At 49.9% G+C, this 27,329-nt stretch overlaps 1 protein-coding gene across 1 annotated transcript in view; it reads left to right on the top strand.

The window, feature by feature from the left end:
• NOTCH3 (notch receptor 3) overlaps positions 1-20,964 on the top strand; it is a 31,240-nt gene extending 10,276 nt beyond the window's left edge. The window contains exons 12-32 of the mRNA XM_031947921.1: positions 12-122; positions 199-391; positions 752-897; positions 1,145-1,300; positions 2,936-3,161; positions 3,391-3,592; positions 3,681-3,834; positions 3,924-4,108; positions 4,207-4,339; positions 4,422-4,679; positions 4,947-5,059; positions 5,193-5,746; positions 8,911-9,231; positions 11,776-11,930; positions 12,039-12,258; positions 12,528-12,612; positions 15,166-15,328; positions 15,772-16,076; positions 16,218-16,365; positions 18,660-18,757; positions 18,927-20,964. Of these exons, the coding sequence (XP_031803781.1) occupies positions 12-122; positions 199-391; positions 752-897; positions 1,145-1,300; positions 2,936-3,161; positions 3,391-3,592; positions 3,681-3,834; positions 3,924-4,108; positions 4,207-4,339; positions 4,422-4,679; positions 4,947-5,059; positions 5,193-5,746; positions 8,911-9,231; positions 11,776-11,930; positions 12,039-12,258; positions 12,528-12,612; positions 15,166-15,328; positions 15,772-16,076; positions 16,218-16,365; positions 18,660-18,757; positions 18,927-20,003 (5,003 nt within the window). The 3' untranslated portion in view covers positions 20,004-20,964. The remainder of the gene's footprint in view (positions 1-11; positions 123-198; positions 392-751; positions 898-1,144; positions 1,301-2,935; positions 3,162-3,390; positions 3,593-3,680; positions 3,835-3,923; positions 4,109-4,206; positions 4,340-4,421; positions 4,680-4,946; positions 5,060-5,192; positions 5,747-8,910; positions 9,232-11,775; positions 11,931-12,038; positions 12,259-12,527; positions 12,613-15,165; positions 15,329-15,771; positions 16,077-16,217; positions 16,366-18,659; positions 18,758-18,926) is intronic.
• Positions 20,965-27,329: the final 6,365 nt, after the last annotated feature.

Genomic DNA, 27,329 nt, shown 5'->3' with positions numbered 1-27,329 from the left:
TTTGTGTCCAGGGGTGAATTGTGAAATAAACCACGATGACTGTGCCAGCAATCCCTGTGACTACGGGGTTTGCCAGGACGGGATCAACCGTTACGACTGCATCTGCCAGCCAGGCTTCACAGGTGGGGGCCGCTCTCAGGGTCAGGACTTGGGCTGGATGGGGAGAGCACCCGCGTCTCACTCCTGTTCTCCCTGCAGGACCACTCTGCAACGTGGAGATCAATGAATGTTCGTCCAACCCCTGTGGGGAAGGCGGCTCCTGCGTGGACGAGGAGAATGGCTTCCACTGTCTCTGTGCACCCGGCTTTTTGCCCCCTCTGTGCCATGCTCAGCGTCATCCCTGCGCCAGTAACCCCTGCAGCCACGGCACTTGCCATGATGACCCGAGTGGGTGAGCTCTGCCCCCCCCCCCAGTTATTCTCCCTTTTCCTTCTTTTTCTTCCTTAATTCTTTCCTGTTCAGGTGATGAGACACTTGGATTGGATAAGTCATTTTTCTACATTTTAGTGTCTTTATCATAAGGATATTGCATTTGATGCTCTCCAAGGTCCTCCCCGCCCCTGGTTCTGTGATCCCGTGCTATTTCCCTGCTAAGCCTCCCTCCTCTGCCCCCAGTTCTTGCTCCTTCACTACCCTGAGTTCCACCTATTCCCCCTTCTGCATCTCCTCCCCACTGTGCCCCCGCTGTCCTCTGGCTCCTTCCCTCTCCAGTTCCCAGCCTCCTCACTGCCTCTTCCCCATTCTTCTCCAGGCACCGCTGTGAGTGTGAGCCGGGCTGGACCGGCCCCACTTGTGACCAGAACCAAAACGAGTGTGAATCTAACCCTTGCCAGGCCGGAGGCACCTGCACTGACTACATCAATGGCTTCCGCTGCACCTGCCCGGCTGGCCTCCAGGGTCTGTACCTCACTCCCCTGGCTCTCCTTTCTCCCCTGTACTCTGTGGACCTTCCCCCGGCCTCTCTCCTCTTTGCCTTTATCTTTCAGATACATACTGGATCTGTGGCCCTCATTCCCCCAGGCCCTCGCTCATCCCCCTGGATCCCCCCCTCCATCAGCCCTCTCCTGCCTCCTTGCCTCCCATCCCTTGGTTCATTCACGCAGCTTACTGGCTTCTCTGCCCTTGTGTGTGTTCTGCCCCCCAGGTCCCTACTGTGAGCAGGATATCGATGAGTGTGAGGGGGCGAGGCCCTGCGGCCCCCATGGTTTCTGCATCAACTTTCATGGGGGCTTCAGTTGCACCTGTGACCCAGGCTACAGTGGGAACACTTGTGAGAGGGACATCGATGACTGTGACCCCAGTGAGTACTAAGAGTGAGGGGCCAGGGTGAGAGGGAGATGGGGAGGGGACCCCCATCATGAGCCAAGCTCACACGCCTCCCTTTTGGAAAAGCCCTGCTGTATTCACAGGCAGACACAGAGGGTCTGAACATTTGAGGGCATGTGGCAAAGGGTCAGGGCTACTGCAGGCTTAGAGGTGGGCTTTGGTCCTGCCCTCTGCCCTTGCACAGGGGATGGTCTCAGCCTGACCCAGCCAATGTTCAGAAATTTGTGGATCCAACCACAACTTCATGCCTATTGTATTAGCGATATCAACCCTAAAATATTTTGAAAATTGATCGCATATAATGCAAACATCTTTGAGAAACCAACATAATACTTAAGTATTAGCAGAGCTTAATATCTCTCTGTCAGCCATGGCTAGGACCACAGGGGCCTTCCTCTCAAAAGAGCAGGTGGAGTTTCTGTCTCTCTGTCTCTCTCTCTCTCTGTCTCTTTCTGTCTCTCTCTGTCTCTCTCTCTGTCTCTCTGTCTCTCTCATACACCCACACTCACTCTCTCTCTCTCTCTGTCTCTCTCTCTCTCTCTCATTCTCTGTCTGTCTCTCTTTCTCTGTCTCTTTCTGTTTCTCCCTCTTCCTTTTCTGTCTCTGTCTGTCTCTCTCTCTGTCTCTGTCTCTCTCTCTGTCTCTGTCTCTCTCTCTGTCTCTCTGTCTCTGTCTGTCTCTGTCTCTCTGTCTCTGTCTCTGTCTCTGTCTCTGTCTCTCTGTCTCTGTCTCTCTGTCTCTGTCTCTGTCTCTCTCTCTCTCTCTCTCACACACACACACACACACATATTCTTTAACTGCAGTCAGAGTGAGGGAGAGAAAAGGATCCGAGAGAGAGAGAGAGAGAGAAAGAGAGAGCGCCTTTCATTATGGGGGGGATACAGGCCCTTTTGACCTTAGTGATAGGGTGCCTTTAAGAACTTAAGCCCTTTTCCAATAGCCCCTTCTGTTTCAGGGCTTATTTCAAACCCTGCCTTATTTTTTGTTCTCTAGGCTATTCCTGTGTCTCTCCCAGCAGAGTGATAGCTAACACTAAATAGCGCTTACCCAACGCTAGCCACTGTCCCAGTACTTTACGATCATTGTCTCGGTTGATCTTCGCCACAGCACTGGGAGCTGCTGGTTTTTACATTTTCACATTTCACATTTTACAAATAAGGAAACTGAGGCAAGAAGAAGTTAAGTGACTGTCTTGGCCACCACATAGCTAGTGTCTGTTGGGGACGAGGGAACAGCCGAGTATTGTCTGTTCTATAGGTGAGGAAATCCCTTTGGCTGATTGAATAATTTGCTCAGGGCCATGTAGTTAGTGTCTAAGTTGTGACCTAAACCTGGGTTTTCCAAGGCTTTCTCTTCTGCCTCAGAACAAAAGACAAATCAATGCCCATTAGGGGAGTTGAGTATTTATAAGGCCTGTGGGACACAGCTGAGATGAGGGCCACAGATACAGTGACAACTCTCTCTTGCCAAGGCAGACTAAGGGGGTGAAATTCCCAGGGGTGTGTGTGTGTGTGTGTGTGTGTGTAGTGGAAGGCGATGCTCCCCCGTGAAGACAGGGCCTGAGGCATCTGGGGCAGGCCCTCGAGAGCCCTGTGCCCCTTTCCCCCAGACCCCTGTCTGAATGGCGGCTCTTGCCGGGACGGCGTGGGCTCTTTCTCCTGTACCTGCCTCCCGGGCTTCACGGGCCCTCGGTGTGCCCTGGACATCGACGAGTGTCAGAGCAGTCCCTGCGGTCCCGGGACCTGCTCCGACCACGTGGCTTCCTTCACCTGTGCCTGCCCCGCTGGCTACGGGGGCCTGCGCTGTGAGCGGGATCTCCCCAACTGCAGCGAAAGGTGAGCTGAGGGCACTGAGAGGATCGGGGGGAAGGGTCGGGGAGGCGGCTGGGATCTAACGGGAAGAGCCCTAGACTTGGGAGTCTGGCCTGGGCCCCGCTGCCCCTGGCTCTGCGGCTTCAGGCCTCCGTGGCCTGTGGGATAAAGGGGGCCACCAGAGGCTTTAGATTCTTTGATCCTGTGACGTTGGGGGCCTGGGGCCACTAACATTCCCTTCCCCCTTTCCCAGCTCTTGCTTCAACGGAGGCACTTGTGTGGACGGGTTGAACGCCTTCACTTGCCTGTGCCGGCCGGGCTTCACTGGCCCCCACTGCCAGAGAGAAGTGGGTGCCTGCCACTCCAGGCCCTGCCAGCACGGGGGCACCTGCATGGATGAACCCCGGGGCTACCGCTGCACCTGCCTCCCTGGCTACACCGGTGCCCAGTGCCAGGTCAGGGCTGGGGAGGGGCCGGGGGAGGGAGGGGGCCTGTGCTCCTCTCGGGGGGAGGGGCCCAGACTGAAGGGGCTGCCTCCCCCAGATGCTGGTGGACTGGTGCGGCCGGGCCCCCTGTCAGAACAGAGGCCGCTGTACCCAGACGGGACCCACCTTCTCCTGCCACTGCCCTCCCGGCTGGAGCGGCCACTTCTGTGACGTCCCCAGCCTTTCCTGCAGGGCAGCTGCGGCCAAGAAAGGTGAGGTCTTCCTGGGGGAGGGCTGAAGGCGCGGGGGTTCGCTGGGCGTGGGGGGAGGCCGCAGGGCTGACTCTGGGGCTCCCCACCAGGGGTGAGGCTGCAGCAGCTGTGCCAGGCCGGGGGCCGCTGTGTGGACTCTGGCGGGAGCCACCACTGCCTGTGCCCGGCCAGTCACACGGGAAGCTACTGCGAGCGGGAGGTGGATTTCTGCAGCGTCCAGCCCTGCCAGCATGGCGGCACCTGCCGGAGCTACGTCGGGGGCTTTGTGTGCGAGGTGAGCGGCCGGCTGGGGAGCAGAGTGGGGGGCTGGAAGGGGGCTGGCAGGGCCGTCGTCAGAGGCGTTATTGTTTCTCCTGCACATCTGTCCCCTAGTGCCCCATTGGCTACGAAGGAAGCAAGTGTGAGATTGAGGTGGATGAGTGTGAATCTCAGCCTTGCCAGCACGGGGGGTCCTGCATCGACCTTGTGGGCCGCTACCTCTGTTCCTGCCCTCCTGGAACCCTGGGTAAGGCCGGGAGGCTGGGGGGGGGCTGGGAGGGGGCGAGGCTGACAGATCCAGCCTCTGACCCCCCCCCCCTTCCCTCTAGGAGTGCTCTGTGAGATCAACGAGGATGACTGTGCAGCGTCCCTCAGGGGGGAACAGGGCCCCCAGTGCCTCCACAATGGCACGTGTGTGGACCAGGTGGGAGGTTACCGCTGCACCTGCCCCCCCGGTTACACGGGTGCCCACTGCGAGGGAGACCTCAATGAGTGCAGTCCCGGGGCCTGCCATGCCGCTCACACCCGGGACTGTCTGCAGGATGCCTATGGGGGCTTCCGTTGCCTCTGTCGCCCTGGCTATACCGGTGAGGACGGTGCTGCAAGGGTCCGGGCCGGGATTGGGGACCCCAGAGGTAGAATCGGGGGCATTTATGGGCCAGGGGCACGGCGTGGAATAGCGAAGGGCACAGAAGTGGGGGCAGAGGAGGGCAGGGTTTGCGTAAGGGTAAAAGTCTTGCCGTTTAGTCACGCTTTAGGTTTCCCTCCTCCTTCCCTTCAGCCTCAGTGCTCCAGGCTGAATGAGCTGGGAGAGTGGAGCCTGGCCGGTAAATTCTCCTGCTTTCCTCCCTTAGGCCGCCGATGTCAGACCGCAGTGTCTCCTTGTGAGTCCCAGCCTTGTCAGCATGGGGGGCAGTGCCAGCCAAGCCCCAACAGTCCCCTGGCCTACACTTGCCATTGCCCTCCGGTGTGTGCGATGCCCCTCCTGGGCAGGGCAGGGGGTCCTGGGATTCTAGGAGTAGTGACGGAAGGTGGGACTGGGGTCTGGTGGGACCGGGGTGACGGGCCCCCTCTCTGATCGCCGCCATATTCTCCGACAGCCATTCTGGGGCAGCAGCTGTGAGCGAGTGGCCCGGTCCTGCCGGGACTTGCCCTGTGCCAATGGAGGTTTGTGCCAGCTGACAGCTCTGGGCCCCCGTTGTACCTGCCCCCCGGGCCTGGCCGGACCCTCCTGCCACCTCCGTACCAACACCAGCTGCTTGGGTTCCCCCTGCCGACACGGGGGCACCTGCCGGGCGCTGACCCAGGCCCCGTTCTTCCGCTGCCTCTGCCCTCCGGGCTGGGAAGGTCCCCACTGTGAGGGGCGGGTCCGCGGGGCCCTGCCGCCCTTGCTGTCACCCCCTGAGGAGCCGCAGTGTCCCCGAGCCAGCTGCCGGGACAAGCGGGGGGACAGATACTGTGACCGGGAGTGTAACTCCCCGGCCTGCCAGTGGGACGGGGGGGACTGCTCGCTCAGCGTGGATGACCCCTGGCACCAGTGCCAGGCCCTTCAGTGTTGGCGCCTCTTCAACAACAGCCATTGTGACCCAGCCTGCAACACGCCCGCCTGCCTCTACGACAACTTTGACTGCCACAGCCAGGAACGGGGCTGCAAGTGAGCTCCAGCCCCCTGCCCCTTGCCCCCCACATGCGCGTCTTGGCCAGGCTCTGGCCTGCCCTCAGTCTGTCTGGGTCACCCGTCTGTGTGTCTGTCAGCCACTTCCCCCCCTGCTGGCCAGTGGGGTCCCTCTCCCTGTGCCCGGTCTGTGCAGTGGGGGGGGGTTTCCCTGTAGAATTATGGTGTAGGGGCCTCATTCTACCCCCAAGACCCCAGGCTGGACCTTCCCAGCCTTGCCTGTTGGAGAGGCTGAACTGCCCATGAGCTCCAGAAGTAGTAGGTTCCCTGTCACTGGAGGGCTTCTGTAAGGGGCTGGAAATCTGCCTGCCTGGGACAATACTTGTGCTTTGGGGTATTAGCTGCAAGGTGCTCTTGGGGTCCCTGCCGTCTAGCTCTCAGGTATTCCGGTTAAAAAGATGTCAGGGGAGTAACAGAGATAGGCAAAGCCCCTCTGCTGGTCCTTGCACTCATCGGGGGGCCCACCTTCCAAGGACCTGACTTTAGGTAACCTGAGGTAAGCGTCTGTCTGATCTCTGACAAACTGATCATTGTTAACTAAACTGGTCATAGGGTCATAAATTTAGAGCTGGCAGGGGCTGGGGGGGGGGGTGGAGAGGGGGGAGTCTGCTGTCCTTATTTAATAGAGACGGATGTTCAGACACATTGAATGTCTGGTCCAAGGTCCCAGAGATATTAAGGGTCAGAGGCAGGATTTGAAATCAGGTTCACTCACTTCAAAACCAGTGTTCTCCCTACTGGACCATGTTCTCTTATCACTGAGGGGATGGATCTCTTTAGTGACTGAGAGTACATGGTGTCTATTGTTTGGGGAACCTGGGAATCTGAAGGTTATTGAAGGGATTGAATTTTTTCCCTTCTCTCTCTTTGTCTCTCTCTCTGTGTCTCTGTCTGTTTCTATCTCTGTCTCTGTCCCTCTCTCTCTCTGTCTCTCTGTCTCTGTCTCTCTTTCACACATACATACAGCTGGAGGGGGTCTCCCTGATAAAAGCAGGCAGTCATGAGGGGATATTTCTTTCCTCCCTCCCTCCCTCCCTCCCTTCCTTCCTTCCTTCCTTCCTTCCTTCCTTCCTTCCTTCCTTTCCCTTCCTTCCTCCTCCTCCTCCTCCTTCTTCTTTTTCTTCCTCCTGCCCTCCCTCCCTCTTTTCCTCCCTCCCTTCCTTTCTTCCTTCTTTCCTCCCTTCCTTCCATATTTTCCCCAGTTATATTCAAAACAATTTTTTTTTCATTTTTGAGTTCTAGGTTATGGCCCTTATTCCAACCCATAATTAAGAAAGAAACCATAAAAGTCAGGTTGCGAAAGAAAGCATAGATCTCCCACCCTAATGAAATAAAAACCCTCAAGGAAAATTGTTAAAACGAAAGAGAGAGAAAGAGAATGCTTCAGTCTGTATTGAGACACAATCAGTTCTTTCTCTGGAAATGGAGAGGATTTTTCATCATAAGTTCTTTGGAGTAAGTCATGGATGATTGTACTACTGAGAATAGCAAAGTCATTCTTTGTTGGTCATCCCAGAACATTGCTATTACTTTGTATAGAGCACATTTCACTTTGCTTTAGTTCATGGAGGACTCCAAGTTTTTTTTTTTTTTTTTTTTTTTTTTTTTTTTTTTTTTCTGAGATCATCCTGCTCATCACAAATATATCACAGAATTATTGGGCCATTCCCAAGTTGATGAGCATCCCCTCAATTTCTGGGTTTGTTTTTTTTTTTGCCCCGAGACAACAGCTACTATGAATAATTTTGTATATATAAGTAATTTTCCTTTTTTTCCCCCCTAATTTCTTTTGGTATTTATGGTATTGTTGAGTCAAAGAATATGCAAGAATTTATAGTCCTTTGGGCACAGATCATATCTTTTGGTCATTTATTAATTGGGACATGGCTTTTATTTTTTATAAATTTGACTCAGTTTAGGGATTGAATTTTTATGGTTTGTCTCTAGCTGGAGGTGATAGAGCCTGCCCCTAAGTAGAGATCATTCATGTTTTAATAGCACTTTTAAGACTTACAGAGTAAAGTGCTTTTCTCACAACAGCACTAAGTGGTTTAGGGGCCCCAGAGATCACTGACCTCGTCTTACAGATGATGTAGGCAACTCAGAGATGGGAAAATGGCTTGTTCAAAGTCACAGAACTAAGGTAGCAACAGGGAAGAAAAGTGACTAAGAGACTCTTAACCGTCAAAGACAAACATTCTTCCCCGATTCCTCCTTAGGCCGCTCTGGACGTAGCCTGACAATTTTAGAGGTAACTGGGTGGCTCCGTGGATAGAGCACTGGATTCGGAGTCAGGAGAAGCTGAATTCATATATGATCTCAGATGTTTCCTAGCTGTGTGACCCTGCAAGTCACTTAGTCTCTGCCTTAATAGGCTGGTGAAGGAGATAACAGACCACTCCCTTATCTTTACGAAGAAAACCTCATGTAGGGTCACAAAAAGTTGGATGTGACTGACCAGCAAAAGCTTTCCTTGGGTGACCAGTCTTCTCTTGCTAGGAAACATCCCCCATGACTGCCCGCCTTTTTAGGTAGACCTCCCCCCCCAACTCCCCCATTGGGATTCCAGGACATCAGTCTAAGACAAAGAGAGTGATTATCTCTGGGGAGTAGAGATGGAGGATGGGAGAGTCTCATCCCAATCTCTGTTCCATAATGACACTTCTGAATTTTCATTTTAGAGGAGAACTGTTCCTGACCTTATTTCAGGTTTCAGGCCTGTGATACCCACATTCCCTAATAGAAATTCATTACCAGAAGAAACCCTAATTTAATCATTCACTTCTCAGTTACCTCCCTTTTTGGCATCAGAGTTGTAGAATGTCAAGGAAAGGGCTTCAGAAACTGTCCAATCCCAGTGGTTTCATTTTACATGTGAGGAAACTGAGTCACAGAGGGGGGAGTCTTGTGCAATATTATACAAAGTTAAGATTTGATTTGCAGCCTTCTTAAGAAGAGGCTGTCCAGCCTCTGCTTGAGGCTCTATAGTGACAGGGAACATGCCGGCACATTTTCCCCCATGGTCTAACTATCCCCCAATCCTCTCTGTGGTTTTCCTGTGGTCACTTACTGGGGGACCAGACTGGCCTGAGACCGCATCGCTCCTGACTTGGCTCTCCCTGTGCCCTTTATTCTTTCCTCAGTCCCGTGTATGAGAAATACTGCTCGGACCATTTTGCTGATGGGCGCTGTGACCAGGGCTGTAACACGGAGGAATGTGGCTGGGACGGGCTGGACTGTGCTGGGGCTGTGCCAGAGCTGCTGGCCAAGGGGGTCCTAGTGCTCACGGTGCTGCTTCCTCCAGAAGAGCTTCTCCGTTCCAGCGCTGACTTCTTGCAGCGTCTCAGCGCCATCCTGCGCACTGCCCTGCGCTTTCGCCGCGATGCCCACGGCAACCTCATGATCTACCCCTACCACAGGCCAGGTGGACGTCCCAGCCGGGAGCTGGCCCCTGAGATCATCGGGTGAGTGACGATGGTAGGCTTGGTGCCCACTGGCTCCCATTGTTTTGGCCATCCAAATTCTCCCTGCTCCTTCTTTGTGCTAGGGGGTGGGGTGGGGGGATGAGTCCCTGATCCTTACCCACTTCCTTATTCGTTCCATCCATCCTTATCCACTTCCTTATTTGTTCCATTATACACACCCATTAGCTTCTTCTTTTTCTTTTATTCCCCTTCTACTTCCTTCCTCATTTGTTTTTACTCCTTCCTCATCATTCTTCCCCTCCTTGTTTGCTGCCTCCCATCTCTTCTTTCCTCCCCTTCTTGGAAGTGTCCTCTCTCTCCCATCTTCCTCTCTTCCTAAAAGTGTTCTATTTCCCCCCCACCCTTTTCCTTCTCCCCACATGGCTCTGCCCTTCATCTCATCTTCTTCCTCTTCCAACAATTTGATTTAATCCAATGCTCACTTACACTAAGTGGCTGTTACATATGTAAGTACTAATCATACAAAGATAAAACTGGCGCAGTTCCTGCTCTCAAGAAGCATTTATTCTGCTGAAGGTAGAGAATGTAACATAATTGTAGATTAACATCTTTGTGTCAACTGGAAGGAATGTCCCCAGAGGCAGAAGGTCCCCAGGGATCTCTGCTTGGCTCTGTGCTGTTGACCTTGGATGAAGGCTGAGATGACGTGTTTATCAGATTTATAGTTGACATTAAGCTAGCCGGGCTCATTAACATAGGATCTAAACATATCTCATGGACCAGAATATTGGGCTTTATGTAGGAAAATGAAACCAAACACTAATGAACGTGAGGTCTTAGGCTTCCATTGAAAACATCAACTTCACATGTACAAGATGGCGGAAGTGTAGTTAGCTCACAGCTCCTTTGAAAAAAATCTGGTATTTTAGTGAATTCCCTGAGTAAAATGAGTCAGCTGCTAAGAAAGCAGATGCTATTTTTGGCTATACTGAGAACTGGAGAGAGTAGCAATCCCATCCTATTCTGGAGTGTGTTCAGACCTGGGTATCATAGTGGGAGAAGGACATGAATTAGTAGAGAGGCAACATGATCGAGTGGAAAACTATTAGACCTGAAGTCAAGGCAAGTTAACAAGCATTTATTAAAGTGCCTACTATGTGCCACACTACTCTGTGTTGGCCACACAAAGAAAAGGCACCAGACAGTCTTTGCCTTCCAGGAACTTAACATTCTAAAACGACTGTGCAAACAAATATATACATGCCATGTATAGGATAAATCTTGGAGGGGAAGGTTTCAGGGAGATTGGGAAAACCAGGAGAGACTTGGATTCAAGTTTGGGCAAATAATTTCTACAGCTTTTATCAAATGGGGATCATATGAGATCTTGGATATAAAGTATTTTTCCAACTTCATAGCACCTAACAATTAGGACATGAGCATGCAGAGAAGGGTGACATCAGTTAGAAAAACTGGGGATGTTTAAAAAGGAGAAAAGACTCAGAGAACCTGAGATGCTGATCTTCAAGTATTTGAAAGGCTGTTGTATGAGAAAGGAGGGATTAGCCTTGTTCTGCTCAGCCCCAAGGAACTGAACCAGGGAACAATAATGAACAACCAGAGAGAAGCAAATTGTGGTTCAGTGTCAGGAAGTCTTTCCTTCCAAGGGACACTATGGGAAGAGCATTTTTATATGGAATCGGAGGAGCCAGGTCCAATTGCTGGTGGGGCTTCTGGATACCTTGGATGGTATCTCCTCAGCCTCAGTGTTTTGTTTTGTTTTTTTCTGTAAAATAAGAGAGTTGGGCTAGATAATCTTTAAGAGTTTTTCCAGCTGAAATTTCTTTGATATTTGGAATTTGAACTTAAACAAAGTGGAAAGGGAGCCTCAGGAGAAGGAGTAGCTTCACTGTCACTGGGGGTTTTAGGTTAGAGGTGAATGATCATTTGAGGATATTGAAGAAATTTCTGGGCAGTTCATGTTGGTCTTTTTCCTTTGAGATTGATTTTGTGATCTTGCTCTTGACTTCTCATTTCTCCTCTCTTTCCCCTTTCCTCTCTGTCCCCATTATTCCTCCCATTCTACATTTGTGCTCATCCTTCCTCCCATCTCTCCCCTCCCTTTCCTCCCATCACTCCCATGTATCTGCTGTACCCACATTTCTTCCTTTCTCTCCCCTTTCCCACTATCCTTTTCCTATCTGTTCTTTGCCCACCTTCCCATTTCTTCCCTTCTTTCCCCTCTCCCCCATCCTTTCCCTTTCTCTGCTCTGTCCGCTTCCTCATCTCTCCCCTCCGTCTCACCCCATCACCTCCCATGTCTCTGATCTGCCAATCTCCCCATTTCTTACCTTCTTTCTCCTCTCCCCCATCCTTTCCCTGTCTCTGATCTGCCCATCTCCCCATTTCTTCCCTCCTTCCCTCCCCATCTCATTATTCTCTCCCACCCTTTGCCTCTCCCTCTGGAACCCAGCTTTGTCTTTCTCTTTCTTCTTCATCTTGCTCCCCACCCACCCCTGCTTGATGCTCAGCACCCTTTTCTCCCCCACCCCATCTCACTGCCTCCCTCTTCTCTGTCCCCAGCTCAGTGGTAATGCTGGAAATAGACAATCGCCTGTGCCTCCAGACGCCCGAGAGTAACCACTGCTTCCCGGATGCCCAGAGTGCTGCCGACTACCTGGGGGCCCTATCTGCTGTGGAGCGTCTGGACTTCCCTTACCCTCTGCGGGCTGTTCGGGGTGAGGCATCGTGGGGCAGTGGCAGGGGCAGAGAAGGCACCGGGGCAGGGGGCAAGGCTGGAGAGCCATGGGGAGGGCATCCAGTCAGAGAGTTTTCCCTCTCTCTAGGTGAGCCCCTGCAGCCCCCCGAGCCCAGCTTGCGCCTGCTCCCGCTGTTGGTGGTCGGGGCCGTCATTCTCGTCACCTTGGGTCTGGGCGTCCTGGTTGCTCGAAGGAAGCGCGAGCATAGCACCCTGTGGTTCCCTGAGGGCTTCTCACTCAACAAGGAGTCGTCTGGGGCCAACAAGGGCCGGCGGGAGCCTGTGGGCCAGGATGCCCTGGGCATGAAGTGAGAGCCTTGACCTCCCCTGTGTCTCCTCCTTCCCAATTCCATACTCTGTGAAAGCCTCTGTCTCCCCTTCATCTTCTTCTTCCTCCAGGACACACTCTCTTAGCACCTCATGCACCTCAATCTTCTGTGACCTCTAGTTTTCAAGTGCCATCTTCTGTGCTCTCCCAGTGTGGGTACCCTGGCCTCTACCCAGTATGCTTCATTTCCCTTGGGTCCCAGTGCCTTCCCGCATGGGCCTCCTTGAATGAATGTCTTGTCTTCTGTAGGAACATGACCAAAGGAGAGAGCCTGATGGGAGAGCCGTCGGAAGACTGGATGGACACAGAGTGTCCTGAGGCCAAGAGACTGAAGGTGCTGACCCTTTCCCCTCTCTGCCTGCCCCTCATCCTCTCCTCATCTCTATTCTTCAAGCCCACAGTCCTGTGTCTGCTCTTTGGCCAGTTCCCCAAACTACCCCAATGTCCCTAGAGCCCTACAGCCCAGCTTCTCTGAGGATCTGGCCCTTGCCTTGTTGTCTCCAAAGGTACACAGCTTGTCCAGGCTTTTTTCCTTTCTTATACAGCACTTCTAGCTTTAGGGCAGTCTGCATTATGCAAATTCAACTTTAGGTAAAGAATTCTGAAAGAAATCTGCGTTCTACACAAAATCTGTTAACTTTTGTGTTAGATTGTTTGCTCTGTCTGCTCCTACCCCTTGGTTTGGTGTTCTACAGGCTTCTCCTTTTCCTTCCTCCCCTCTCCAAAAACACAAACCCTCTCCAAGTAAAAGCAGAAGAATGGACACATGGAGAGGCCCCCACTATTGGATTGAGGCTTGGCTTGAGATCTCCAGTCTGAGATCCACCCACGTTTGTTCCCCTATGTCTCTCCTCCTATGTATTAGCCATTCTTTCCTGTCTGTCCATTTCTGGCATGTCCTACATACCATCCCCTCCTTACCCTTAAAGTTCTTCTTGTTTCTGGTCAGGCTCCCTTGTGGCCCGACCATGTGTCCTCTTGCTGCTCTTGCTTTTCTGTCCCCAGTCCCTATGTGTGCTTAAACTGTGTGCCAGCCCCCTCCCTCCATGAGCCTGAAACCCCTTTTCTGCCTGCCTCTTGCCTTCCCTAAGGCACATTTGCATTACATAATAACCACTTTACTTGGAGGTCTGCAGCATAAGCTGCTTCCATAAAGCAAGAGCTCTCTGTATGCTCCAGGGGACCAGGGGACATACAAATGGAGAGAGTCCCACAGGCTTGAATCTCTAAGACACCATGGGGCAGATGAATGAATTCTGGAAGGGCTGGCTGCTCCTCCCTGCCCCTTGGGGAGGTCAGGGTCCTAGCTCTCTGGGGTTCTCTCAATGGAGAGCTGATCTATTGAGTGTGTGATAATCACCATATCCAGGCTGGTAGCAGGGATACTGGCTCAGGCCCCAGTAGTGTCCTCTCTTTGTGCCCACTTGGTCTTGTCTTTATCTCCATCCCCTCCAGCCCCAGCCACCTCCATTAGCTTCACTAGCAGGGGATACTGGTAGGGCTTGAACTGCTTGGACCCCAAGTTTCCCTTCTCCCTTTTGGCTCTAGGTCTAAATTTACTTTCTCTCTGACCTCTGGGGACTCTTTTAGCTCCTGGAAAAGAAAAGGGGATGCCTCTCTAGGCCCCACAGGTTACTTCTCTGGCTTTTCCTTCTTCCTCTTCCTTGCTGTTTCCTCAGGTTTTTAGCTTCATGAAACCTGATTCTTTCCACAGTCTGGTTTTCTTTTGGTCTGAGCATGGGCTTGCCCCTTGCTGGCAAACCCAAGCTGTGTCCGAATCCTGTCTCTCCAAGGCCACCAGAGATTCGGAGTCTTGCCTCCCCATTGCTCTTGACCCAGTGTCTAGTTTGTGTGAGACCGACATAGGGAAGAATCAATGGAGAAGGGGTTGGGTCTTGTGTCTTCCCTGAGAAGTAAGACAGGTCTTAATAGTCGATGCTTTTCCAGGCTGGAATGAGCTGTCTGGGATAAGTAGTGGGCTTCCCATCCAAGGAAGTCTTTGAGCAGAGTCTGGATGACCTCTTGGAGAGAGACACAGAAACAGGCTGCCTCTTCTGTAGGCATCAGATCAGATCTCTGAGTTCTCTCCCTGGGGAGAATCCTGTGGTGCTCTGACATGGAACTCAGCCCTTGCAAAGAGTGATTCATCCCGTATCCTGTTACTTTCAAAAGCAAACCCACAGCCTGGCCGGCATTTTCCAGTCCCTTACTGTGTGCCCACACCCAGTGGGAGAGATGGTCCTGACCGTTAGCAACAGAACTCTGGACTTGAAGTTAGAAAGATCCAAATTCAAATTCTGCCCTAGAAGCTTCCTAGCCATATGATCTCTTCAAGCAGTGAAGCCAGGATGATGCATTTTGGGTCGGAGGACCTGGTTTTCTGGGTTTGGATCCTGATTGTCTGTGCCTCAGAGCATCTTTGTTCTTGATAGTTTTCTTTTACTTAATAGCCCATGTTTTTATAGCGCTTTAAAGCTTGCAAAGTGCTTTATGGATGTATCTTATTTCATCTTGGGAGAAATGCTATTATTGTCATCCTGATTTTTCCTCTGGGTAAATTGAGACTGAGAGAGCTAAAACTCTAACCCAAGACTGGTGTGCTTGCCATTGAGCTGTCCAGCACCCTTCTAGGAGAGCTGTTCTTGGTCTTGCTTCAGACACTTCCCTTTGGGTTCTAGGGCTACCATCGTGGAGTCCCACTGTAGACTCTGGCTCTTGCTTTCTTATTAAAGGCAGAGATTCTTCACCTTGTTTATATCGTGGCTCTCTTTGGCCATGATTCTGCTGAAAGCCATGGCTTCTTTCTCATAGTCTTGTTTGTAAACGGGTATGATGAACAAGGCACCGCTCCTTGCTCAGCCCTTCCCTCTCCCCACTTTGTTTGCAGGTGGAAGAACCTGGGAGTGGGGCTGAGGATCCCGTGGACTGCCGCCAGTGGACTCAGCACCACCTTGTTGCGGCTGACATTCGGGTGCCCCCGGCCATGGCACTAACACCCCCCCAGGGTGACCTCGATGCTGATGGCATGGACGTCAATGTGCGAGGCCCAGGTTGGCATGGAGACAAGCTCCCCCCTTCCTTGGGCCCCCTCTCTTGTCACCGCCTTTCCAATCTACTCCTCCCCAAGCTCTTCTATCCTGAGCTTCCCTGAGCCCCTGAGAGTATGGTAGGAGGCTTTAGGGAAAGGAGAGGTGTCCTTGTGCAGCTGACACATCCAAGAGGAGCCTGTTTTATCCAAGTGTGAGGGCAGGGGGCTGCTTTATGCCTCCCATCTAGACTCCCCAAGTAATGTGTAAGGTGGGGGAGAAAGCTATGGGAGGGTTTTCTGGGGGAACCAAACTCCCTGTGTCTGTTGATGGTGAAAAGAGATGGTGAAAAGAGGCCTTCATATTCTCAGGCCTGTGGGGGTGTGTAGACAAGGAGAAGGGGGATGGGGTGAAGGGTCTTCCCGGGACCAGCCCTCTGATGTCCAGCTTGGGGCCCTCTCTCCTAGATGGCTTTACCCCTCTGATGCTGGCCTCCTTCTGTGGGGGAGCACTGGAGCCCGTGCTGGTGGACACCGAGGAGGCTGAAGACACTCCAGCCAACATCATCTCAGATCTGATCTGCCAGGGGGCTCAGCTTGGCGCTCAGACTGACAGGACGGGAGAGACTGCCCTGCATCTGGCTGCTCGCTATGCTCGGGCCGATGCTGCTAAGCGCCTGCTGGATGCTGGGGCTGACACCAATGCCCAGGACCACACAGGCCGTACCCCCCTGCACACAGCCGTTACTGCTGATGCCCAGGGTGTCTTCCAGGTGGGCTGCAGCATCAGGGAGGCGCATGGGTACATTCATGGGGAGGCATCCTTGTGCCCTCCGTGGGGCAGATGATATTCCAAAGGGACGGGGAGCTGGGCATCTTGGGAATTCTCTAACCACCCGAATCTGGTGTCTCAGATCCTGATCCGAAACCGTTCCACTGACCTGGATGCCCGTATGGCGGATGGCTCAACAGCCCTGATCCTGGCTGCCCGGCTGGCGGTCGAGGGTATGGTGGAGGAACTCATTGCTTGCCATGCTGATGTCAATGCTGTGGATGAACTAGGTACCATTGGGCCCTGGGAGGGGAGGGGGATATCGAGTACAGGGTGAAGAGTTTAGAGAAAAGGAAGGAAAACAACCAGAGGACCACACACAAGAGCCTTAAGTGTTCCTAGAGGTCATTTAGTTCATTTCCTTTATTTTTCAGATGAGAGAACTTTAGGCCAATGGAAATAAAGTGATTTACCCAATGTCAGACTTTGGCTTCAAGACACTTTGACTCCAAACCCAATCATCTTTCCACTGTACTTTTATTGCTTCCAGGGATTTCAGAAACTAAATATTTAAACATCTATCCATCCATCTGTTTATCTATCTTTATATCTATTCATCTATCTCTATCTCACCTATATTCATCTATAACCATCTCTACCTCTGTATCTGTCTCTACCTGTTATCATTGCAAACATTTATCTGTATCTGTATATTTCTCTTGTCTATTTATTTGTCTGCCTAGTTATCTGTTGTCTAAGCTGTGCCTGATTATGAACTCATTCTAAAGCAGAGCTGTCCGATATACAGCCATTGACTGTTCATGGCCTGTGATACTCCTGAGTGTGGCCAGAACCAGATTAAATTATCATTAGGAAATATTTTACAAAATAAATAAAAAATACAATAAAACACAGATAATATTACATTTTAAAACTAAATCATTGTGGGGACCCCAGGGATCCCAGTGGCCAGGATTTAATGGCTCCTTTGCTATTCTACAACATATGCATTTAGTCATCAAATTCTGTTTGAATACTCTTAGAGGAACTAGCCTGTCCTATTTGAGGTTAGTTTAATTTATTGGGAAAATTTTCCTTACATCAAGCCAAAATCTGCTTCCCTCTGACTTCCTCCTATTACTCCACATTTTGCTCCCAGAACCAAGCAGAACCAGGCTTATTCCTTTCCCACATGACAGATTTTGAAATATTTGTGGACAGCTGACACCTTTCCTCAAAGCCACCCTTAAGCCTTTCTTTTCCCTAAGTGTTTCAGTTGATTCTTGTAAGGGCAGTTCTTGGGATCCCTCACCATCCAAGCACATATCCTCAGAGATGATATTATTAGATTTTTCTGAAGTCGAAGTCTACCATGTCTAAGGCATATCTCTCTTTGCAGTCACATTAGCCTTCTTTTCTTTCCCATCCCAGTCATTTTTGTCTATGCCTTCAGAATTCTTGAGAGTTTTTCATTCCTCTTAGGACAACTTCATCTTAGAATGTTAAGCCATTGGATCGAGTTATCTGTCCATCCATCCATCCATTCATCCATCCATCCAGCAGTTAGCATTCATTATTGTTGGGTAAGAGGGAGACAAAGTCCATAACTAAATGTCTCCTGCTTCTTTTCCTTTCTCTGAACCTATTGTAATCCCAGGGTAGATTTGCATTAAAAAGTGCTGCCCTCCTTTTTAGGAGATACAAGCTAGTGTTATAGAAAGTAAAGGGGTGACTTGTCCCCAAGGTTCTTATCATCAGTCTCTACTTTAAAAGGCAGTTCTTTCTTGTTGCTTAGAATCAAGTTCAGGATATCAGCCAACCTTCTTGTTTCTCCCTCTACCTTTTGAAGAATTAAATGATCATTAAGAAAATTACAAGTAAATCAGCTGTTCTGCTTTTGGTTTTGAGGGGTTTTGTTATTGTTTTTGTTGTTTGTTTTTGGTCCAGACATGTCTGTGATTTCATTAATATCAGGAACTTCCAGTAAAGAAATTCCTTTTGCTATTGAACATGAGCAACTTTTTTATGGGTCTTAAGGAGTTCCCTGGGATACAAAGAGATTTACTGACTTTCTGAGAGTCTCTGAGGGAGGATTTGAACGCAAGACTTCCTGACTCTTAGGCTGGCCCTTGGTCCATTAGCTGCATCGATATCCATGGAAATTTAACTCCAAGCATCAGCTTTTATGCAACTGATTCTACAGATATTTATTAAGCAGAGCTCAGGGCTACCCAAGTTTAAATATGCACAGGAAGAAGGACATCCTATGTTCAGATCAATGTGGGATATGAAAGTGACACAGAGTTCCCCTTGAGTATATGAGGGAAGGAAGCTCTCTTTCATTGTGTATACAAGTTCTCTTCATTCTGGGGTGCCGGCATGTGGGCTCAGCCATATGGAGTAGGTTTCCTTTCCTTTCCCCCATTTCTCTTCCTCATACACACACACACACACACACACACTCACTCACTCACTCTCATACTCCTGTCTATGCAGGGTTCCCCCCACACACACATCAGGTCTGGAGGTCAAACCTCGTGTCCCCCCAGGCCCTTGCTAGAACCACTGGCTTTTGTATTCTCAGGTAAATCTGCCCTGCACTGGGCTGCAGCCGTCAACAATGTGGAAGCCACCGTGGCCCTGCTCAAGAACGGGGCCAACAAAGACATGCAGGACAGCAAGGTGAGGCCCTTGCACAGTTAGCCTCCTGCCTCTTCTTTCTTTCCCCTCCTGTTAATTTTCCCCCTTTTCCTCCTTTTTCTCTCATTTTTCCTTCCCTTCTGCCTCGCCTCTCCTTACCACTTCCGTGAGCCCCCTCTCTGATCCTCAATCTGTTTGCCTTCTTCCCCAGGAGGAGACACCCCTGTTCCTCGCGGCCCGGGAGGGCAGCTACGAGGCGGCCAAGGTTCTCTTGGACCACTTTGCCAACCGGGAGATCACGGATCACCTGGACCGGCTGCCTCGGGATGTGGCCCATGAGCGGCTACACCAGGACATCGTACGCCTGCTGGAGGAGCACAATACGGCTCGAAGCCCTCCAGGTGCCCACGGCTTGGCCCCATTGCTTTGTCCACCAGGCACTTTCCTGCCCGGCCTCAAGCCCACACCTTCGGGCAGCGGCAGCAAGAAGAGTCGGAGGCCCCCAGGAAAGGGCGGCCCCGGGGCCAGTGGGCCCAAGGGCCGTACCAAGAAGCTCACGCTTGCTTGCCCGGGCCCCTTGCTAGAAAGCTCTGTGACGCTGTCACCTGTAGACTCACTGGACTCACCACGGCCTTTTGGGGGGACGCCCGCTTCCCCTGGGAGCTACCCCCTGGATGGGCCCTATGCAGCCACGGTGTCACTGGCTCAGCTCGGGGGGACAGGGAGGGCCGCACTGGGACGGCCCCCAGGGGGCTGTGTGGTGAACCTCGGCCTGGTGAGCCCTGTGGCAGTGCCCTTTGACTGGGCCCGCCTCCCCCCACCAGCTCCTGGGACCACCCACCCTAGCTTGGCCCCACCGGGCCCTTCTTTCTTATTGCCTGGGCCCCTGCCACTGGCCCCAGGCCCTCAGATCTTGGTGCCTGGGACCTCTGTCCCTCCCAAGGAGCCCCCACCCCAGTACTTACCACCAGGTGGAACAGCTGAGGAGTACCCACCACCTACTGGTCCTGTGCCTCCTGCTCGAGGCAGCCCTTCTAAACACTTCCTGCGGGTGCCCAGTGAGCACCCCTACCTTACTCCATCCCCGGAGTCTCCTGAACTGTGGGCCAGCCCTTCCCCCCGCTCGCTCTCAGACTGGTCTGACTCCACACCCAGCCCGGCCACGGGGGCTCTGCTGACACCCCATCCTGGCCCTGGCCCCCTGGCCCAGGGCCAGGGCCAGGGGCAGACTCAGACTCAGCTGGGTCCTCGGCCTGACCCAACTCCCAAGAGGCAAGTATTGGCCTAAGACAGTTAGGGTTGGGGCTCCTGAGTCCTGAGAAGCCAGGGCCTTGGCCCCTCCCTGGGTTTCCCTTCCCCCTACCACCACTTCTCCCTCATGTTTTTTCTCACTCACTCTTTCTCTCTTGTTTTCTCTGACCCCACATACGCTTTGCCTTCTCTCCAGGCTTCCATTTTCTATCTCTGACATTAGTGTTTTGTTTTTTTTTTTTTACATTTTGTATAGAACCAAATACATTTAAACAAACATTATTATATCTATATCTATATTTTTTTTTTTACAAAAAATATATATGGAGAAGGTCCCTACCTTTCCGTTCCCCATCCCCACCCTCAATTGCACTCCCCCAAAAGGGGGCCAGGCTAAACCCCCCAACCCATCCCTTGCCCTCCCATCAGTGCCCCCGTGGGGCTGACCCTGTCGGTCTTTAGGCCGCACTAGATCCCGTGTACCGAGTACACAGCTGTGACCACGTCTCCTGTGGTGCCTGTGGCCATGTGTGTGAGCCCCTGTATTAGGGGGAGGGGGAGGGAGAGGGAGAAGAACTGTAGCACCTGAATTGGGAATCTTCCCTACTTCACTGCATTCCAGATGTAACTTATTTTGTGGCATTGCTTGGGAAGGGACCATGTCCTTTCCCCCGAGCTTTAGAGGGAAACATTGGCCCACTTATTCTGCTTCCTTTCCCCTTATAGTTTTGGGGTGGGTGTGGGTCACTGTTCCCCCAAAATCTGTACATTTCACTAAAGTCTTTATGTAAATATAGGGGTAGAGGGTCTCCCTAGCCCCTTGCACTGCCCAGGGCTTTTCTGGCCCCTTTGTCAGAAATAGAAGGATTTTAGGCTATTTTTGTAATGTGTCCCATCCTACACTGCCTGTGGAGCCATGGCTCCTCTCTTCCCCTCCCCCATTGTACAGACCCTCCACCCTTTGCCGCCACCTAATAAAAGTGTAGTTATCACCAAACTGTCAACTGCTCTGTGTTTATGTGTATTGGTTTTGGGAAGGGGAGACTGCTCCCAGAATGGTTTGGATCCTAGTCTTCAAAAGTCAGAATCGCTATTAGGAGTTTTTGACACCTGGGTGAAATTCAGTTGAGGGGAACAGAAAATCCCTAAGGTTTCAGCTGAGGAAGCATCATTGCTGATCCCTGGGGTTCTGGTGGCGTGGGTCCTCAGGTGCCGGGGGGTGAGATATTACACATCCCATACAGAAAAGGTGATCTGGATTTATAGCATTGGAGTAGTCACTTTCTGTCAGGAGAAAAAGTACTTGCCCCTGTCCCCATCATGTCAACATCGTGGGGGCAACGTCCTGATTGCCTGGTTCTGGTTAAAACTGTTATTAATCAAAGCTCTAGAAGAGAAAGAGCAAGAACGAGGGAACAAATATTGAAATTGGCATCCGGACACGTAGGTTTGAGTGGTAGCTGTGCTGATTAGCAGCATGCTGGGTAAATCACTTCTTTCCCCTGGGCCACATTTTCCTCTATTATTAGCTCTCTGCACTAATGTGAGCAAAGCCACTTGTAAACTCTTAAATATATTGTAGGAATGCGAATGGTTCAGGGATGGAGGGTTTGGATCTGTAGTTCTGAACTTGGGGAAGAACCATGTGCTGGGAAGTGGGGAGCAGTGGCAGGGGGGACCAGAGGGCACCGTGGTCGGGAGAGGATGTTGGCATTTCAGATCTGGAATTTTCAAAGATCTGTGGGCACTTCCTCTATGGCACGAAAGGCTGTCTTTAAGAGCTGTTATGGCCGAACAGTCAGCGTCTGGTGGCCAACCTGGTGATGAGCTTCAGTGAGTTTGGCTAGGCTGGCTTGCAGAGTAGACTTCCATATGGGATCTGGGGCTATACTTGAAACTTTTCCAGCTTCATGGGATCCATTATGGCTTGTCTTTCTTTTGATGTCATGAGCCTTGTAATTCTAGTCTTCTTTGATCCTTCTCTCTCCCAATCACTTTGCCTCTGCCCTCTCACCTGGACTATTGCAGTAGTCAGTCAACTGGTATTTAGTAAGCACCTGCTGTATGCCAGATGCTGTGATAAATTCTGGGAATGCAAAGAGAGGTCAGAGACAATCTCTTGACCACAAGGAGATCACAGCCTAATGGGGAAGATAGCACGCAGAGTAAATTGGGGGTGATTTCAGAGGGAAAGCACTAAGATAAAGGAGGGCTGGGAGAGAAGATGGGACATCAACAGAAGCTTGAAAGAAGCCAGCAGGAGGTAGAGAGGAGGAGGGAAAGAGTTCCAGGTCTGGGAGACAGTCATTGGAAGCCTTTGGAGTTAAGAGAGTGTTGTGTGTGAGGAACACCCAGGATGTCAGTGTTGCTAGATTGCAGAATATATGGAATGGGATGCAGGAGTCCTCAAACTTTTTAAATAGGGGGCCAGTTCACTGTCCCTCAGACTGTTGGAGGGCCGGACTATAGTAAAAATAAAGACTTTGTTTTGTGGGCCTTTAAATAAAGAAATTTCATAGCCCTGGGTGAGGGGGATAAACGTCCTCAGTTGCTGCATCTGGCTGGCGGGCTGTAGTTTGAGGACCCCTGAAAGGTATAAGAAGACTGGAATAGTAGGAAGGGGTCAGGCTAGGAAGGGCTTTGAAAATACAGGATTTTATGTATAATCCAGGGAGCAAGAAGCAAGTATGACTTTATTGACTAAAGAGGGTGATCCAGTCAAACCCATGTTTTAGGATCAATTTAACAGTTGAGAGGAGAATGGACTGGAGTAGGGAGAGACTTGAGGGAGAGAACCCAAGCAGCAGGCTAATGACATTACAGGGGTGGGAGATGATGAAAACTTGCTGGTACCCGTGTGACAAATGGCAGAGGTTGCACGTTGTGACAAAAAGGGAAACTAGGACTTGACGGTCAATCAGTATTGAAAGAGAAAGAGAGAAAATAAGGAGAAGATAATCCCTAGGTTGTGTCCACCAGTGACCAGATGAGTGGTGGTACCTTTGAAAGTGATAGGGAAATTGGGGAGAAAGATCAGGAGTTCTGTTTTGGACATGCTGAGTTCAAGGTTACCATAGGATGTCCAGTTTAAGATGTTCAAAAAGACATCTAAAGAAATGAGACTGGAGGTCAGGAGAGAGATTAACTAGATCTGAGAGTCCTTTGCAGAGAGATGATAATTAAAACTCTGGGTGCTGATGAAATCATTAAAGGAAAATGGTTTAGAAGGAGTAGGGAGGAAGCCTATCCTCCACACGCTTGTCAAACATTTTGAAAGCATAGATTTGACAGTGTCACTGTATTGCTCAAAATTTTTCAATGGCTCCTCATTGCCTTTAGCATAAAGCAGAAAATCCTCAATTTAGTATAAATTTCTCTTTAATATAATTTCTGTCTTCTTTTTCAGTGTCCGCCCCCATCCCATACCTCTTTCACATACGGTGTCCTGCCAGCTATGTCCTCTCTATAAAATTCCAAGTCCTGCCCTTTGCATAGATGTCCCCTTGCCAAAAATACCCTCCTTTCTTATTTGGGCCTCTCAGAATCCTTGGCTTCTCTGCAAACAGTTTTGGGACCAATTCCAAAAAGGCCTTTCCCCAGACTCCTAATTTATTATCTTCCTTCCCGTCCCACTACTAAATTTGTTACTGTTGTTCAATCGTTTTCAGTTATGTCCAACTCTTGGAGTTTTCTTGACAGAGATACTGGAATGATTTGTCCTTTTCTTCTCTAGCTCATTTTACAGAGGAGAAAACTGAGGCAAATAGGGTAAAGTGACTTGCTCAGGGTCACAGAGCTAGTGAGGGTCTGAGGCAAGAGTTGAACTCAGGTCTTTCAGGATCCAGGTCCACCACTCTAACCACTTCACTCCCTATCTGCCCTCACTAGATTACTTTGCATGTACTTTGTACTTACTTAGCTGTGTACATGTAAAATGTAAGCTCTTTGAGGGCAGGGATTGCTTCATTTTGTCTTCATATCTGAGTGTAGAGCACACCGTAAGACTTTAATAAATGGATATTGGATTAGAGTGTTGCAATGGAAACCCAAGGTCATTGCTTTCCATAGTAAGCCCAGCAAAAACGTACAGGAGTCATCACGGGTGAAGGTGGGATGTCTGATTAGGTGAAAGAGTAAAGTAGTAGGGAGTGACAGGCAGTACTGTGACTGGTCTCATGTCAGATGTGGATATTGGGCTGACATGACAGCCTGGCTTTTCTTAAGAAGCAGGATGAGCCATCTGCCCGGCGCAGAGAGACTGGGGGAGACTGGGACGTAGCCGTGGTGGAGACCTTGAGAGCAGTTTCACAAGGAAGATGGCCAAACAGATCCACGAGGGGCAAAGGGGGCTGGCCAGCGTACTGAGCAAGAACTGAAGAGTCTTAAAGGAATGGGATGGTCTGGCAGTCTTAGAGGTGGTTGGATGACTACTTGGAGGACAAGGGAAAGACTGAAGGATTTGAAGTATGAAAATGTGAGTTCAAATCCAGCTGTGCCATTTTCTACCTACATGATCTTGAGAAAGCTACTTGACTTCTCCGAGCCTCTGTTTCCCTGTCAAGTGAGAGGTTGTGGCTGGATCTGGCCTCAGGTCCTTTCCAAATTCTAATTCTGTAATCCTGGAACCCCCATATATTTCTAAACTCTGAAGTTTTGTGATAACACAAAGAGAGTAAAGTATACTTTAGCAGAAATGGAAATTTCCTCAGAATGTCTGAGGTGGGACAGGAGAGACCAGACAGCCTAACTCCCTTATTTTATGTAGGTGATATTTGGAAGGCAGCACGGTACAATGGATTGGGCGGTGGGTCTGGAAGCCAAAAGATTGGGCTTCAAAACCTACCTCGGACAGTTATTTGCTCTGGAGTCATAAATCTCTCTCTACCTTGGTTTACTCATCTGCAAAGTAAGGGCATTGAACACGATGGCTTCTAAGGTTTCTTCTTTTTTTTTTTTTTTTAATTTAATAGCCTTTAATTTACAGGATATATACATGGGTAACTTTACAGCATTAACAATTGCCAAACTTCTTGTTCCAATTTTTCATCTCTTACCCCCCCACGCCCTCCCCTAAATGGCAGGATGACCAGTAGATGTTAAATATATTAAAATATAAATTAGATACACAATAAGTATACATGACCAAAACGTTATTTTGCTGTACAAAAAGAATCAGACTCTGAAATATTGTACAATTAGCTTGTGAAGGAAATCAAAAATGCAGGTGTGCATAAATATAGGGATTGGGAATTCAATGTAATGGTTTTTAGTCATCTCCCAGAGTTCTTTTTCTGGGCATAGCTGGTTCAGTTCATTACTGCTCCATTGGAAATGATTTGGTTGATCTCGTTGCTGAGGATGGCCTGGTCCATCAGAACTGGTCATCATATAGTATTGTTGCTCATTTCACTCAGCATCAGTTGGTCCTGCTCATTTCACTCAGCATCAGTTCGTGTAAGTCTCTCCAGGCCTTTCTGAAATCATCCTGTTGGTCATTTCTTACAGAACAGTAATATTCCATAATTTTCATATACCACAATTTATTCAGCCATTCTCCAACTGATGGACATCCATTCAGTTTCCAGTTTCTAGCCATTACAAAAAGGGCTGCCACAAACATTCGTGCACATACAGGTCCCTTTCCCTTCTTTATAATCTCTTTGGCATATAAGCCCAGTAGTAACACTGCTGGATCAAAGGGTATGCACAGTTTGATAACTTTTTGAGCATAGTTCCAAACTACTCTCCAAAATGGTTGGATTCGTTCACAACTCCATCTAAGGTTTCTTCTTAAGATCTTTGCTAGAACTTGTACAATGTTAAACCTTTGGTACATTTCCCAATTCCATTGTTGGGAAGAAGAATAAGGTTTATGGACAAAATTTGGAAAATTTGTAGATATCTATGTATATGTATATAGTGGATAGAGCATCAACTCTGAAGTCAGGAGGACCTGAGTTCAAATTCGACCTCAGATACTTAACACTTCCTAGCTGTGTGACCCTGGGCAAGTCACTTAACCCCAACTGCCTCAGCAAAAAAATTTTTATATGTGTGTGTGTGTGTGTGTGTGTGGTACTTTATCTGTATTATCTCATTTGATCTTCACAATCACCTTGTAAGATAGATACAGACTTTTACCCTCCCCGCCTCCCCCAATATTGCAAATGAGAAAAGTAAATCTAAGAGAGCTACCAATGACTGCCCGGAATCACACAGCCTGAATGTCTGAGGCACCCTTTGGACTCCAACCTTCCTACCTCCAAATCAGGAATTTAAGGAGCTATTTGAACGCTTCTTTGTTATTCTAATCACTCTATCTATGCCACCTAGCGGCCAACAAAAGGAACAATGAAAATTTACACTTAAAACCATGAGTTTTCTCCACAAAAACCAAGTGAGCCACAAAATTCATGTTTTTCCATCCTGTGCATGAAGAAGTGAAAAGTTAGCAGGTTTTGTTCATGGCCACAAAGTTGATAAGTCGACACAATTCCAAGTCAGGTTTCCTGGATTGAAGTCCCGGCTTCTTGTTCCAATATTGCTGCTCCTTCTGAAAACAAGCAGAGCTGTGGAAATGGCCCACTGGACTGCCTGGGGTGATAGCGATCGAGGGGCCGCTTCTTAGGGAGAAAGTGAAAGGGATTCTGGGTAGGTGAAGGCAGATTGAAGCTAAGGGAGACTATCTCTATAGGGATATTTTCTATACCTGAGGCTGAAGCTTGGGAGGGTGGATCCAGGGACGTGTCTAGGATAGGCCAGTCCTGAAAGGGAGAACTGTTTTCTCCAGAAGACATGATTGGGGGTAGAAGTGGCCTGACTGAGGCCGAGGACACAGCTCTAATTTTCTGCAGACATAGGTAGACTTGGGGACTTAATGATTGCTCATTAGGGCCACTGATGAAGGCTCGGAAGTCAGTTGTTTTCCTCTGGCCTCAGAGTCCAACTTTTATGTTTAAATTTGCCTGACTGGTTTTCATAGTTCTCTCTTTCTCCGGAAGGTGTGGCCCTCATCCTCCGAGTCTTGGGTGGGGGGGGGGTCATCAGCCTTCATGACATGTTTAGGTGGCTTCATCTTTAGTGTCTACCATTAGTCTCTTTCCTCTGAGCTTTCCTCCCATTTAGGCCACATCTCTTTTACCTGCTTGTATTCGTTTGTGTGTTCTTTTTGCCATTAGACATCACTGTGTCCCCCACACACCCCCTTTTTTAGTTCCTAGCACGAAGCATAGTGCGGGAACATTGTAGGTGTTTAATAAATGCTGCTTGTTGCTGTTAATGCTCATGGTGTTGCCCTTTTCTAAAAGACAATATAAGGAAATGATAAAATGATTATATGTTTTATGGCCATCGATAGAAGAGA

Source organism: Sarcophilus harrisii, chromosome 1 (assembly GCF_902635505.1).
Source record: "Sarcophilus harrisii chromosome 1, mSarHar1.11, whole genome shotgun sequence".
Taxonomy (NCBI): Eukaryota; Metazoa; Chordata; class Mammalia; order Dasyuromorphia; family Dasyuridae; genus Sarcophilus; species Sarcophilus harrisii.
Note: the sequence above shows the minus strand (reverse complement) of the source record. Positions and strands in the feature narration are given on the sequence as shown.